We start from the raw sequence: 11,838 nt of genomic DNA, 5'->3' as shown, positions 1-11,838 counted from the left end.
CCCAGAACCACCTCAAACCAACAAATAACCCAATTTTACACATGTACAGGAGGGAAAACTCAAACAGGGGGGGACCAGAGGGGACCAACCGCAAAACCCACCCAATTACCAATTACAACCAACAAAGAAAACTCTAACAAAGGGGAACCAGAGGGACCACCTTCAACACCAATTTACAATTACAACATTACAGAGGGGAAACTCTTTACAGGGGACCAGGGAGGGGAACACCCTTCAAACACCAAATACCAATTTTTTACCAAAACATTACATCAGAGAAACTCTATTGTCTTTACTGTCTAGTAGGACACACAACGAAAAGGTTTTGCAACTGAAAACAAAATTGAGCATTTGTTTTGAACCAAGTCCAGGTGGTTTCTTTCCGTTTGTCAGTTTCTTCGTTTGTTCCTAATGATCCCCGCTTCTGTTCTCTAGTATTGGTAGGAAAACATACCCTGCTGTGTTCTCTTAGTATCTTGGTAAGGAAAAAACAACCGCTGCTGTTCTCTAGTATTGGTAGGAACATACCACTTCTGTTTCTCTAGTATTGGTAAGGAAAACATACCGCCTGTTTGTTTCTAGTATTGGTAGGAAAACATACCGCTGTGTTCTCTTAGTATTGGTAGGAAAACATACCGCTCTGTTCTCTAGTATTGGTAGGAAAACATTACCGCTCTGTTCTTCTAGTATTGTAGGAAAACATACGCTCTGTTCTTCTAGTATGGTAGGAAACATACGCTCTGTTCTCTAGTATTGGTAGGAAAATACCGCTCTTTGTTCTCTAGTATTGGTAGGAAAACATACCGCTCTGTCTTTCTAGTATTGGTAGGAAAAACATACCGCTCTGTTCTCTAGTATGGTTTAGGAAAACATACCGTTCTGTTCTCTAGTATTGGTAGGAAAACATACTGCTCTGTTCTCTAGTATTGGTAGAAAAACATACGCTCTGTTTCTCTAGTATTGGTAGGAAAACATACCCTCTGTTTCTAGTTTGGTAGAAAAAGGAACCGCGATGAACGTCTGTTCTCTAGTATTGGTAGGAAACATACCGCTGTGTTTCTAGTATTGGTAGGAAAAACATACCGCTCTGTTCTCTAGTTTGTAGGAATAAAAAACATACGCGTCTGTTCTCTAGTATTGGTAGGAAACATACCGCTCTGTTCTCTAGTATTGATAGGAAAACATACCGCTCTGTTCTCTTAGTATTGGATAGGAAAACATACCGCTGTTGTTCTCGATTATTGGTAGGAAACATACCGCTGTGTTCTCTCTAGTATTAGGTGGAAAAACATACCGCTCTGTTCTCTAGTATTGGTAGGAAACATACCGCTGTGTTTCTCTTATTGGTAGAGAAAACATACCGCTCTTTCTCTAGTATTGGTAGGAAAACCATACCGCTATCTGGTTGCTCTAGTATTAGGTAGGGGAAAACATACCGCTCTGTTCTCTAGTATTGTAGCGGGAAAACCATACCGCTCTGTTTCTAGTATTGTTGTAGGAAACATACGCCTCCGTTTTTCTCTTTAGTTGGTAGGAAACATACCGCTCTGTTCTCTAGTATTGGGTAGGAAAAACATACCGCTTCTGTTCTTCTAGTATTGTAGAGGAAAAACCATACCGCTCTGTTCTCTAGTATTGGTAGGAAAAACACTACCGCTCTGTTCTCTAGTATTGGTAGAGAAAACCATACCGCTCTGTTTCTCTAGTATTTGGTAGGAAACATACCGCTCTGTTCTCTAGTATTGTGGGGAAAACATTACCGCTCTGTTTTCTCTAGTATTGGTAGAAAGAGAAAAGCAGTACGCGCTGTTTCTCTAGTATTGGTAGAAACATACCGCTTCTGTTCTTCTGTATATTTTGGTAGGGAAAAAACATACCGCTCTGTTCTTTAGTATTTGTAGGAAAACATACCGCTTTCTGTTTCTCTTAGTATTGGTAGGAAAACATTACCGCTCTGTTCTCTAGTATTGGTAGGAAAAGGAAACACATACCGCTCTGTTCTCTAGTATTGGTAGGAAAACATTACGGCCCTTCTGTTCTTTCTATATTGGGGTAATGTTCTCTAGTATTGGTAGGAAAACATACCGCTCTGTTCTCTAGTATTGGTAGGAAAACATCACTAGATGGATCTTAATGTGCTGACCCAGCTTCTTGTGTTTGTTTTTAGGATCGCTATGGCGCTTACTGAAGAGACCAGGACGACCAACACCCAGCTGCAGGGGGAGAGGGAGCCATGACGTCATACTGACACAGAGAGTGCAGGGGGGGGGGGACAGAGCAAATCACTACTGACTGGTATCTGTAGTGAGAGAAGGGAAGAGAGATTGCATGAATGGAGGGGGACCCCCCCCAACCCCGTTTCTGTCCATCCACTTTATAGAGAGTGAGACAAAGTTTTATTTTCAGCGAAGAAAGCTCTGGAAGGTGTAAAGTATTTTTTTTCCTGTTCTAACTAGTCTTGTTTTCTATACTGTTTTGGTCTCTGATTTCAACAAATATTAATGATATAAAGTATTCTCTAAGAATGATATGATAACCAATCCTCTCTCAGTTGAACTATGCTTTTTGACATTGTTTTTCCTGTGTGTTTTCAACCGTGTCTCACTATTTGAACAGACGTTGGCGTTTAACCATTCAGCATTAACATCATCAAAGGGAAACCGTGGTCCAGTACGGTTGATTTATCCGTTTCCATTTTAGTTACCACGACAATGGATGACATTCTCTGGTCGAATGGAGTTAATCACACCAAGTTAAATTGTAAGGATGTTTTAACTGAACTCCACACAGCAGGAATCAAACGCAACACCTCCACGCTCTGACTGAGTGACACAATCTACCAAGGTCAGGAGATGGACCGGGGGGGTATATTTTAGAAACGTAATGACCTAGCCCATCTTGCAGTGCAATATGAGTTCTTCACCAGGGTCTAAAAGGTTTTCAGTCGGGTCAGAAGAAAAGGTTGGCTTTTAGCCTTTTTCAACAGAAAGAGTTCAGTGTGTGTCAGGAATGATCGGGTGCTTCGACTGAATCGTGATGCTGGTAAGAATGTGGATGGTGGTCTCCTTCAGTCTATGCTTGTCCAGTCACTGGGTTTACACAATCACACCACACAAACTTTGGGAAGCCATATTAACCTCTGATGTCGAGAAACACACTTGTATAGAWTTCATGAAGACCTGGATCTGAGTTCACACCTACGGTCTTTTGTTTCTACCCTAAGATAAGTTACCTAGACATGGGGGGAAACGCAACTCCGCTGTGTTTCTGCATAATGCTCTTTTCTATTGAGTTTCTGTTCTAAATGGGAGTTTGATCCCTCATTCTGTTCTAAATGGGAGTTTGATCCCTCATTCTGTTCTAAATGGGAGTTTGATCCCTCATTTCTGTGCTAAAATGGAGTTTGATCCCTCATTCTGTTCGAAAATGGGAGTTTGATCCCTCATTCTGTATAAATGGGAGTTTGATCCTCATTCTGTTCTAAATGGGAGTTTGATCCTCATTCTGTACTAAATGGGAGTTTGATCCCATTCTGTCTAAATGGGAGTTTGATCCCTCATTCTGTACCGTCTTGTTGAATGCAGGAGCAATGACTAATGGAAGGCATGCTCATCAGATTGTTGTAAAACCTGTGACTGGACAGAGCCTGGCTGCCACTCAGTCCCTCGTCGTTTTATGTTCATTTCTGGTGACCTGCCTATCAAAATGAGAGAACGGGTAAGAGGAGCCTACCACCCTTGGTCAAATGGAACCCGGGGGGTAAATCAGTGAGGTGTAACGTCTAAGACAGGGTACCTCAGTAACTATTGCCGGTCAGTCCGAATGTCTTATTTGGCAAAGAAAATATATGAATGGATGTAACAGGTAGAAATGCTATATAATACATATAGAGGTGACGTGATTACCTCTTGTTCCTGACTAGTGTATTTTACACATTACATTTCTATCTGATATCTGATCATGAACAGATAGGGTGTCTGGTATCACAGAGCCTGGAAGGTGGAATTGCATTATACCAATGGTTGTGTTCCAGGATGTCTGTTTTGCAGTTGTGCATCTCAGAAGATTGATATATATTCTGCGACTAAAAAAAAGATGACCTTGAATGTCACCATTGGTAGTAGTAGCGGGGGTTGATCTAGCACCTTCCATAGCACTAGATATGCTTTGGTTCAAAGACATTTATGCAATTGTGTGTTTTGTATGGAGGTCCCCTTTCCATTCCATGGTTTCTGTCTATTTTATGGTGCTTTCCGAGATGATCATTACAGAGTTGAGGCTCTCATTCCCGGGCTGCATCGGGCAGCAGTAATGGATGGAGAAGGTTACACCGTCTCTGACAGTCCCCTTAGTTTGATATACACCACAGGATTTTGGTGGCACCTTAATTGGGGAGGATGGGCTCGTGGTAATGGCTGGAGCAGAATCAGTGGAATGGTATCAAACACATCCAACACATGGTTTCCAGGTGTTTGATGCCATTCCGTTCAGTCCGACCATTATGAGCCGTCCTCCCCTCAGCAGCCTCCACTGATGGACATGTTAGATGGTTGTCTGTTGACGGGGGAAGGACATTCAAAAGGCACCTCCTGCTTCTCTAACAGCCGTGTGTTAGTTGAGATCAGMGTTTTATGGTAAGCTCCAAACTTGATCCTGGGGCCCCGTTTTGGTTTTCACCCTAACACTACACAGCTGATTTAAAAATATTCAAAGCTTGACAAGTTTTTATCACCCGTGTAGTGCTAGGACAAAAAACAAAACGTGCACGGGGCAGCCCAGGACTGAGTTTGGGGGAAATCTCTGGACTATACCACCACTGACCTGTTGACAATTTCTCATTATTTTTAAGGCATGACTGTCACCATGGGTATGGTTTTGAGTGTGTTCACCCATGCGGCCCGGTCTGTCCCACTAGTGATGAATGAAGCCTGAATGACTATCCCAATGACCCATGAAAACAAAACAGTTATTTATTGTAGGCTACAAAAAGAGTTAGATTTGTGTCAATAAAGATTGAAATCCATCACTATGGTTGCCCGCTGTTAAGTTCATGGACTGAATCCTAATTGTCTGCATGACAAGGACTGTGTTTACACATGCTGATCTCATTGGTCAAAAAAAAATCTGATTTGTACTGTGTAAACGCAGTCGTAGTTATGAAAACCTACCTAAAATAAATAATGACTGGGTGGTACCAGATTATTATTCTGTTGATTTATTGAACACATTTGTAGGATTCATAAATAAACATTCACAKAATTTCAAATAAGTACATTAGACCTCATTTCCTTTTTCCTCTGGTAAGTCAACTTTTGAAAAGGCACTCAGAGCCACAACATTCCACTTCCCCCAATCATCTTCAACAGCCACAACATTCCACTTCCCCCAATCATCTTCAACAGCCACAACATTCCACTTCCCCCAGTCATCTTCAACAGCCACAACATTCCACTTCCCCCAGTCATCTTCAACAGCCACAACATTCCACTTCCCCCAGTCATCAACACTTTTCACAGGGAAAACAACCTGGTTTCAATGTATTTCCAGATGGTTGTCTTCAAGTAGTCTGGATAAACTACAAAAATCGATTCTTAATTCTCAACCCCAATTAAGTAACAATTAAACGGYACYGCAGGTAGTCTAGTGGTTGGAGCGTTGGGCCAGTAACCGAAAGGTTGCTGGATTTAATCCCTGCGCTGACAAGGTAAAAATCTGTTGTTTTGCCCCTGAACAAGGCAGTTAACCCACTGTTCCCTGGTAGGCCGTCATTGTAAATAAGAATTTGTTCGTAACTGACTTGCCTAGTTAAATAAAATACATCTACTGGAACAGCACAATTAGGTAGTTAATACCAATAATTGAGAATACACCATATTTAATATACAAATGTTAGATTCCATATCATGGGCACATACATTGTTCATTTGTTTTTCTACCCACTGTGCCAATCTGACAAACATAAGAGGAATGTAGGTTATGGCCCAATTCTCTCCTTCCTCCAATTAACGTCCCTTCACAGATTTGAAAGGAAATGACTAGTATACGAAATATGGTGGAAACTCCCACTAGCCCATGCCAAATGCATATCTAGATTTGTGGGAAGGAGTGAACACTTTGGGAGAAATTAGATATTGGGACAGCCCCATAGAGAGAACTTCAACCAGCCTCAAAGTCATTTGATGTAATGCTGTCGGACCAACTGCACAGAACCCCACCAGGGCTAGCTGTAGTGGGTTGTTTAACTGGAGACATTTAGGAGGGATTGTTCCCAGTGACAGACAGCAAAACTGACTGACAAGATGGGGATCATCACCAGCGGTGCCAAAGATATCTCATAGCACTCGGTCAATAACACCTCTGGGTAATGTATAGTTTACAAAAGGAGAAAACTAAATCAGCATCAATTCATCATATAATCACTGGTTCAAGATCAGTCTGATGGAAGATATGACAGAAATCACTCAGATTACAAAAAGAAAGAACAAGGAGGGAATGCAAAAAGGCAAGGATCCGTAAGATACTCTGGCATGCCCTAGCAACAGAACGGAAGGATCCTGAACGAATACTCTGGCATGCCCTAGCAACAGAACGGAAGGATCCTGAAGATACTCTGGCATCCCTAGCAACAGAAGGAAGGATCCTGAAGATACTCTGGCATGCCCTAGCAACAGAACGGAAGGATCCGTAAGTACTCTGGCATGCCTTAGCAACAGAACGGAAGGATCCTGAAGATACTCTGGCATGCCTAGCAACAGAACGGAAGGATCCGTAAGTACTCTGGCATGCCCTAGCAACAGAACGGAAGGATCGTAAGGTACTCTGGCATGCCCTAGCAACAGAACGGAAGGATCCGTAAAATACTCTGGCATGCCCTAGCAACAGAACGGAAGGATCCGTAAGATACTCTGGCATGCCTAGCAACAGAACGGAAGGATCGTAAGATACTCTGGCATGCCCTAGCAACAGAACGGAAGGATCCGTAAGATACTCTGGCATGCCCTAGCAACAGAACGGAAGGATCCGTAAGATACTCTGGCATGCCCTAGTAACATAACTGCATGTTTGGATCTTATTTGAGGGTCCCAGTTGAAATAGAGCAGATTAACCAGCGAGGTTTTCCAGTGAGTGTGGGGACTTGAGTCCCTGTCTTGTCTCTGTATTTTACTAGGGTCTCCCTCTTTAGTGTCGATCCCTATCCAGCTGGCCAGGTGTCCTTCAACCACCTCTTGCCCTCAGCCCCAGTTATAGAAGTAGTATTCTGCCAACAGGTAGGTAATCCATTAGAGGTCCTGGAAGGACAAGTGGAGGTAAGGTTAACCAATCAGGACAATGAACACATTAACTGACAAGATGCAGACTGGCAGAATTTGGAAGCCACAGTGCATGTCAGCAGACAGTGGACCACCAAAAAGGTAAACGGAACAAATGCATCCCATGCCATTTTCAGATACTTGGTTTCTATAAAAGTAAACACTTACGAGCAACCAGCCCGACGCCGGGAACGTTGTCTGACAGAAATCGGAGTAGGAACAGGATCTTTGTCTACGTGAAACAAAATCAAAAGGTTTAAAAAGCAGCACACATGATAGAAAATATGCCAGTTCCAATGGTCATTATGGTAAAGAACTTCTCTAGCCAGAGAATCTGTTGGTTTTGATTTACTTGAATATTATTTTATTCAGGGAACCCATTAAGACCAGAGTCTAGTTTACATGGTGCCCTGAGGACAAAATACAACAAATCCAAATATCAATACAAATAAAATAACTACAAATGACAGAATCAATCATAACTACTGTACAATCATTTACATTCAATCCAAACAGTTGCAATTCTCATTAATTTCTTCAACATAAGTCCTAAACTGCCCTACAGGCACAAGAGAGTTGAGATGTAGGGAGTTTTGTAGGCTATAAGCCCAAATATTTATAGGGGGAACATGCACATGAAAGAACCATCCAATGTAAATGTGTAAGCCATCAAATATATCTACGAGAATTAAGAAACAGCATACATTTAGTTTTCTGTTGTAGTTGTGATTCTACTCAACTCAGAGAATGTGTTGTGTTTGTGATTTACTCACTCAGAGAAGTTTGTAGTTGTGATCTACTCACTCAGAGAATTGTTGTAGTTGTGATTCTACTCACTCAGAGAATGTGTTGTAGTTGTGATTCTACTCACTCAGAGAATGTTGTTGTAGTTGTGATTCTACTCACTCAGAGAATGTGTTGTAGTTGTGATTCTACTCACTCAGAGAATGTGTTGTAGTTGTGATTCTACTCACTCAGAGAATGTGTTGTAGTTGTGATTCTACTCACTCAGAGAATGTGTTGTAGTTGTGATTCTACTCACTCAGAGAATGTGTTGTAGTTGTGATTCTACTCACTCAGAGAATGTGTTGTAGTTGTGATTCTACTCACTCAGAGAATGTGTTGTAGTTGTGATTCTACTCACTCAGAGAATGTGTTGTAGTTGTGATTCTACTCACTCAGAGAATGTGTTGTAGTTGTGATTCTACTCACTCAGAGAATGTGTTGTAGTTGTGATTCTACTCACTCAGAGAATGTGTTGTAGTTGTGATTCTACTCACTCAGAGAATGTGTTGTAGTTGTGATTCTATCACTCAGAGAATGTGTTGTAGTTGTGATTCTACTCACTCAGAGAATGTGTTGTAGTTGTGATTCTACTCACTCAGAGAATGTGTTGTAGTTGTGATTCTACTCACTCAGAGAATGTGTTGTAGTTGTGATTCTACTCACTCAGAGAATGTGTTGTAGTTGTGATTCTACTCACTCAGAGAATGTGTTGTAGTTGTGATTCTACTCACTCAGAGAATGTGTTGTAGTTGTGATTCTACTCACTCAGAGAATGTGTTGTAGTTGTGATTCTACTCACTCAGAGAATGTGTTGTAGTTGTGATTCTACTCACTCAGAGAATGTGTTGTAGTTGTGATTCTACTCACTCAGAGAATGTGTTGTAGTTGTGATTCTACTCACTCAGAGAATGTGTTGTAGTTGTGATTCTACTCACTCAGAGAATGTGTTGTAGTTGTGATTCTACTCACTCAGAGAATGTGTTGTAGTTGTGATTCTACTCACTCAGAGAATGTGTTGTAGTTGTGATTCTACTCACTCAGAGAATGTGTTGTAGTTGTGATTCTACTCACTCGAGAATGTGTTGTAGTTGTGATTCTACTCACTCAGAGAATGTGTTTAGTTGTGATTCTACTACTCAGAGATGTGTTGTAGTTGTGATTCTACTCACTCAGAGAATGTGTTGTAGTTGTGATTCTACTCACTCAGAGAATGTGTTGTAGTTGTGATTCTACTCACTCAGAGAATGTGTTGTAGTTGTGATTCTACTCACTCAGAGAATGTTTGTAGTTGTGATTCTACTCACTCAGAGAATGTGTTGTAGTTGTGATTCTACTCACTCAGAGAATGTGTTGTAGTTGTGATTCTACTCATCAGAGAATGTGTTGTAGTTGTGATTCTACTCACTCAGAGATGTGTTGTAGTTGTGATTCTACTCACTCAGAGAATGTGTTGTAGTTGTGATTCTACTCACTCAGAGAATGTGTTGTAGTTGTGATTCTACTCACTCAGAGAATGTGTTGTAGTTGTGATTCTACTCACTCAGAGAATCTGTTGTAGTTGTGATTCTACTCACTCAGAGAATCTGTTGTAGTTGTGATTCTACTCACTCAGAGAATGTGTTGTAGTTGTGATTCTACTCACTCAGAGAATGTGTTGTAGTTGTGATTCTACTTACTCAGAGAATCTGTTGTAGTTGTGATTCTACTAACTCAGAGAATCTGTTGTAGTTGTGATTCTACTAACTCAGAGAATCTGTTGTAGTTGTGATTCTACTTACTCAGAGAATCTGTTGTAGGTGTGATTCTACTAACTCAGAGAATCTGTTGTAGTTGTGATTCTACTTACTCAGAGAATCTGTTGTAGAAAGGGGAAGCGGAGCAGGTAGTACAGAAGCAGAAAGGCTCTCCTCCTCACCTCCGCCCTCTCCCGCCGGTTCAGAGACTTAGTGTCACTCATCAAACCAAAACTGTGGAGAGAACAGACCAGGGGATACCCCTTTATCCCACTCATGTTTCAGTGCCTCCTTCACGACACTGCTTTTAAATGGCCTGTATAGAAGAGTATGTCTATGGCTATTGTGTTTTAATAGTGGAACACATATCATGCATATATCATGTGCCCAGTCAGTGTGTGCATTTTATTTTGTGATTCCTCTTAGCACATGTCAGTGTAAAGAGAAGAGAGCATGGTTACCTGGTCATTTCCATGGCTCCAGATACGAGCCACGGTTTCCAGGAGCCTCTCCCACARATTCCCAGGCAGAGCACTGCGTTTGGGAGCAGCGTTGAGGAAAACACACRCTCTGAAGTAACACATTCCAAAGTATAGACTGACGAGTTAGAATGAGAAATCCTTGAGGTTTCATTTACCATTGATTAGGTCAAATACTGTATATACAGTGCAGTGATGTAAGGGACGTGCTGTTAAGATGAACAGAATGCTTCTAGGCCATACAGAGGTATGATATGGAATCATGCAACCATTTCAGCCAATGTACTTTATAGCTGCCGTACCAGACCAGAATCTATAGAGGCAGTAATCATGTGATGACATTGTGCACATTTAATTATCTAGTGTCTCTGTGGCAGAGTCCCAGAGTAGGAAGGATACAGTGTACCAGCGGGCGTCCGATGTACATGGACTCTGCTATGGTCTCCTGGACCCCCAGGGCAGTGGGACAAGAGGTCAGATCCTCCTCCACAGCACACCTCTTCTCCCTACTGGGGGCTGCCCACAGACGGGCCTGCAGAGAGGGAGCTGAGAGAGAGAGAGTGAGAGAGAGAGGTAAGGAACAGATAGTACATTCCTGATAAATAGTATTGGCACGGTCCTGAATGCAAACATTGTACTGGAACATGTGCAGTCTTACCATTGCCCAACGGCCTCATCACCCTCCCTGACCGCTGGCCCACGAAGGAGCTGTCATCCTGGTGGTCATCATGGTCCTCATCTGTAAGGAGGGAGAGGTACAGAAATATATTTATGTCCAGGTAGTAGTTCCATGTTGTCTAGATTGTGAACTCTGCAGTATATGGTACGGTCCTGGTATGACCAAGGACATTGGCACATTGGTTATAGCCAATGAGATAGCAGAACAAGAAGCGGACACAAAACTGCCCCAAAGTTGTTTTGAATCAAAAGAACAAAGAGAGTCATGTTTAAGTCGTATTGTTTGGATACAGTGGTATCTGCCAGACACCCTGCATTATTAAAAACAAATGTGTTCAACATAAAATATGTGCCYACGTGCAAACTCTTGACTTCTYTTACCYTTGCCTCCCTGTGCCTCCCTGTCCAGTGGGGTAATAGGAGGGGAAGTCTGCATGCCAGATTTGTACCAGAAGAGCAGTAGGAAGCGRAAGACGGCTCTGGAGAAATGTTGGACAGAGAGAAAGAACAGAGAGGGGAGTGAGGTGGAAGGAGAGAAATGGAATGTAACACCATGCAACATAACATCCCAGTAACCATGACGTTTTTCAACAATCAAAACATCTAAAAGAAAGCACAGTTTATAATATTAGACCTACAGGCTGACATTGTCCTTACTAATCCATGTGTCACAGAATATCTCATTGTCCTTACTAATCATGTATCACTGAATATCTCACTCTTTACTATCCCTGTATCACTGAATATCTCATTGTCTTTACTAATCCATGTATCACTGAATATCTCATTGTCCTTACTAATTCCATGTATCACTGAATATCTCATTGTCCTTACTAATCCATGTATCTGAAT

The 11,838-nt window shown here is 41.8% G+C and overlaps 1 protein-coding gene and 1 long non-coding RNA gene across 3 annotated transcripts in view; one reads left to right on the top strand and one right to left on the bottom strand.

Annotated features, from left to right (window-relative positions):
* LOC139026225 (uncharacterized) overlaps positions 1 to 5,027 on the top strand; it is a 7,550-nt gene extending 2,523 nt beyond the window's left edge. Inside the window, exon 2 of the long non-coding RNA XR_011477977.1 lies at positions 2,168 to 5,027. This is a non-coding gene — a long non-coding RNA (uncharacterized lncRNA). The remainder of the gene's footprint in view (positions 1 to 2,167) is intronic.
* Positions 5,028 to 5,199: 172 nt separating this feature from the next.
* The window catches only part of pex16 (peroxisomal biogenesis factor 16), a 14,873-nt gene continuing 8,234 nt past the window's right edge, over positions 5,200 to 11,838 (bottom strand). Inside the window, exons 5-11 of one of the 2 annotated variants that reach the window (XM_024143575.2) lie at positions 11,368 to 11,465; positions 10,967 to 11,047; positions 10,708 to 10,854; positions 10,291 to 10,363; positions 9,944 to 10,063; positions 7,479 to 7,544; positions 5,200 to 7,289 (exon numbers count right to left, since the gene is read on the bottom strand). In XM_024143575.2, coding sequence (XP_023999343.1) covers position 7,544; positions 9,944 to 10,063; positions 10,291 to 10,363; positions 10,708 to 10,854; positions 10,967 to 11,047; positions 11,368 to 11,465 — 520 coding nt within the window. In that variant the 3' untranslated portion in view covers positions 5,200 to 7,289; positions 7,479 to 7,543. Of the gene's footprint in view, positions 7,290 to 7,478; positions 7,565 to 9,943; positions 10,064 to 10,290; positions 10,364 to 10,707; positions 10,855 to 10,966; positions 11,048 to 11,367; positions 11,466 to 11,838 lie in introns of both variants that reach the window. The other variant, XM_070441510.1, reaches the window with a different exon arrangement.

Source organism: Salvelinus sp. IW2-2015, unplaced genomic scaffold (genome assembly GCF_002910315.2).
Source record: "Salvelinus sp. IW2-2015 unplaced genomic scaffold, ASM291031v2 Un_scaffold4152, whole genome shotgun sequence".
Lineage (NCBI taxonomy): Eukaryota > Metazoa > Chordata > Actinopteri > Salmoniformes > Salmonidae > Salvelinus > Salvelinus sp. IW2-2015.
Note: the sequence above shows the minus strand (reverse complement) of the source record. Positions and strands in the feature narration are given on the sequence as shown.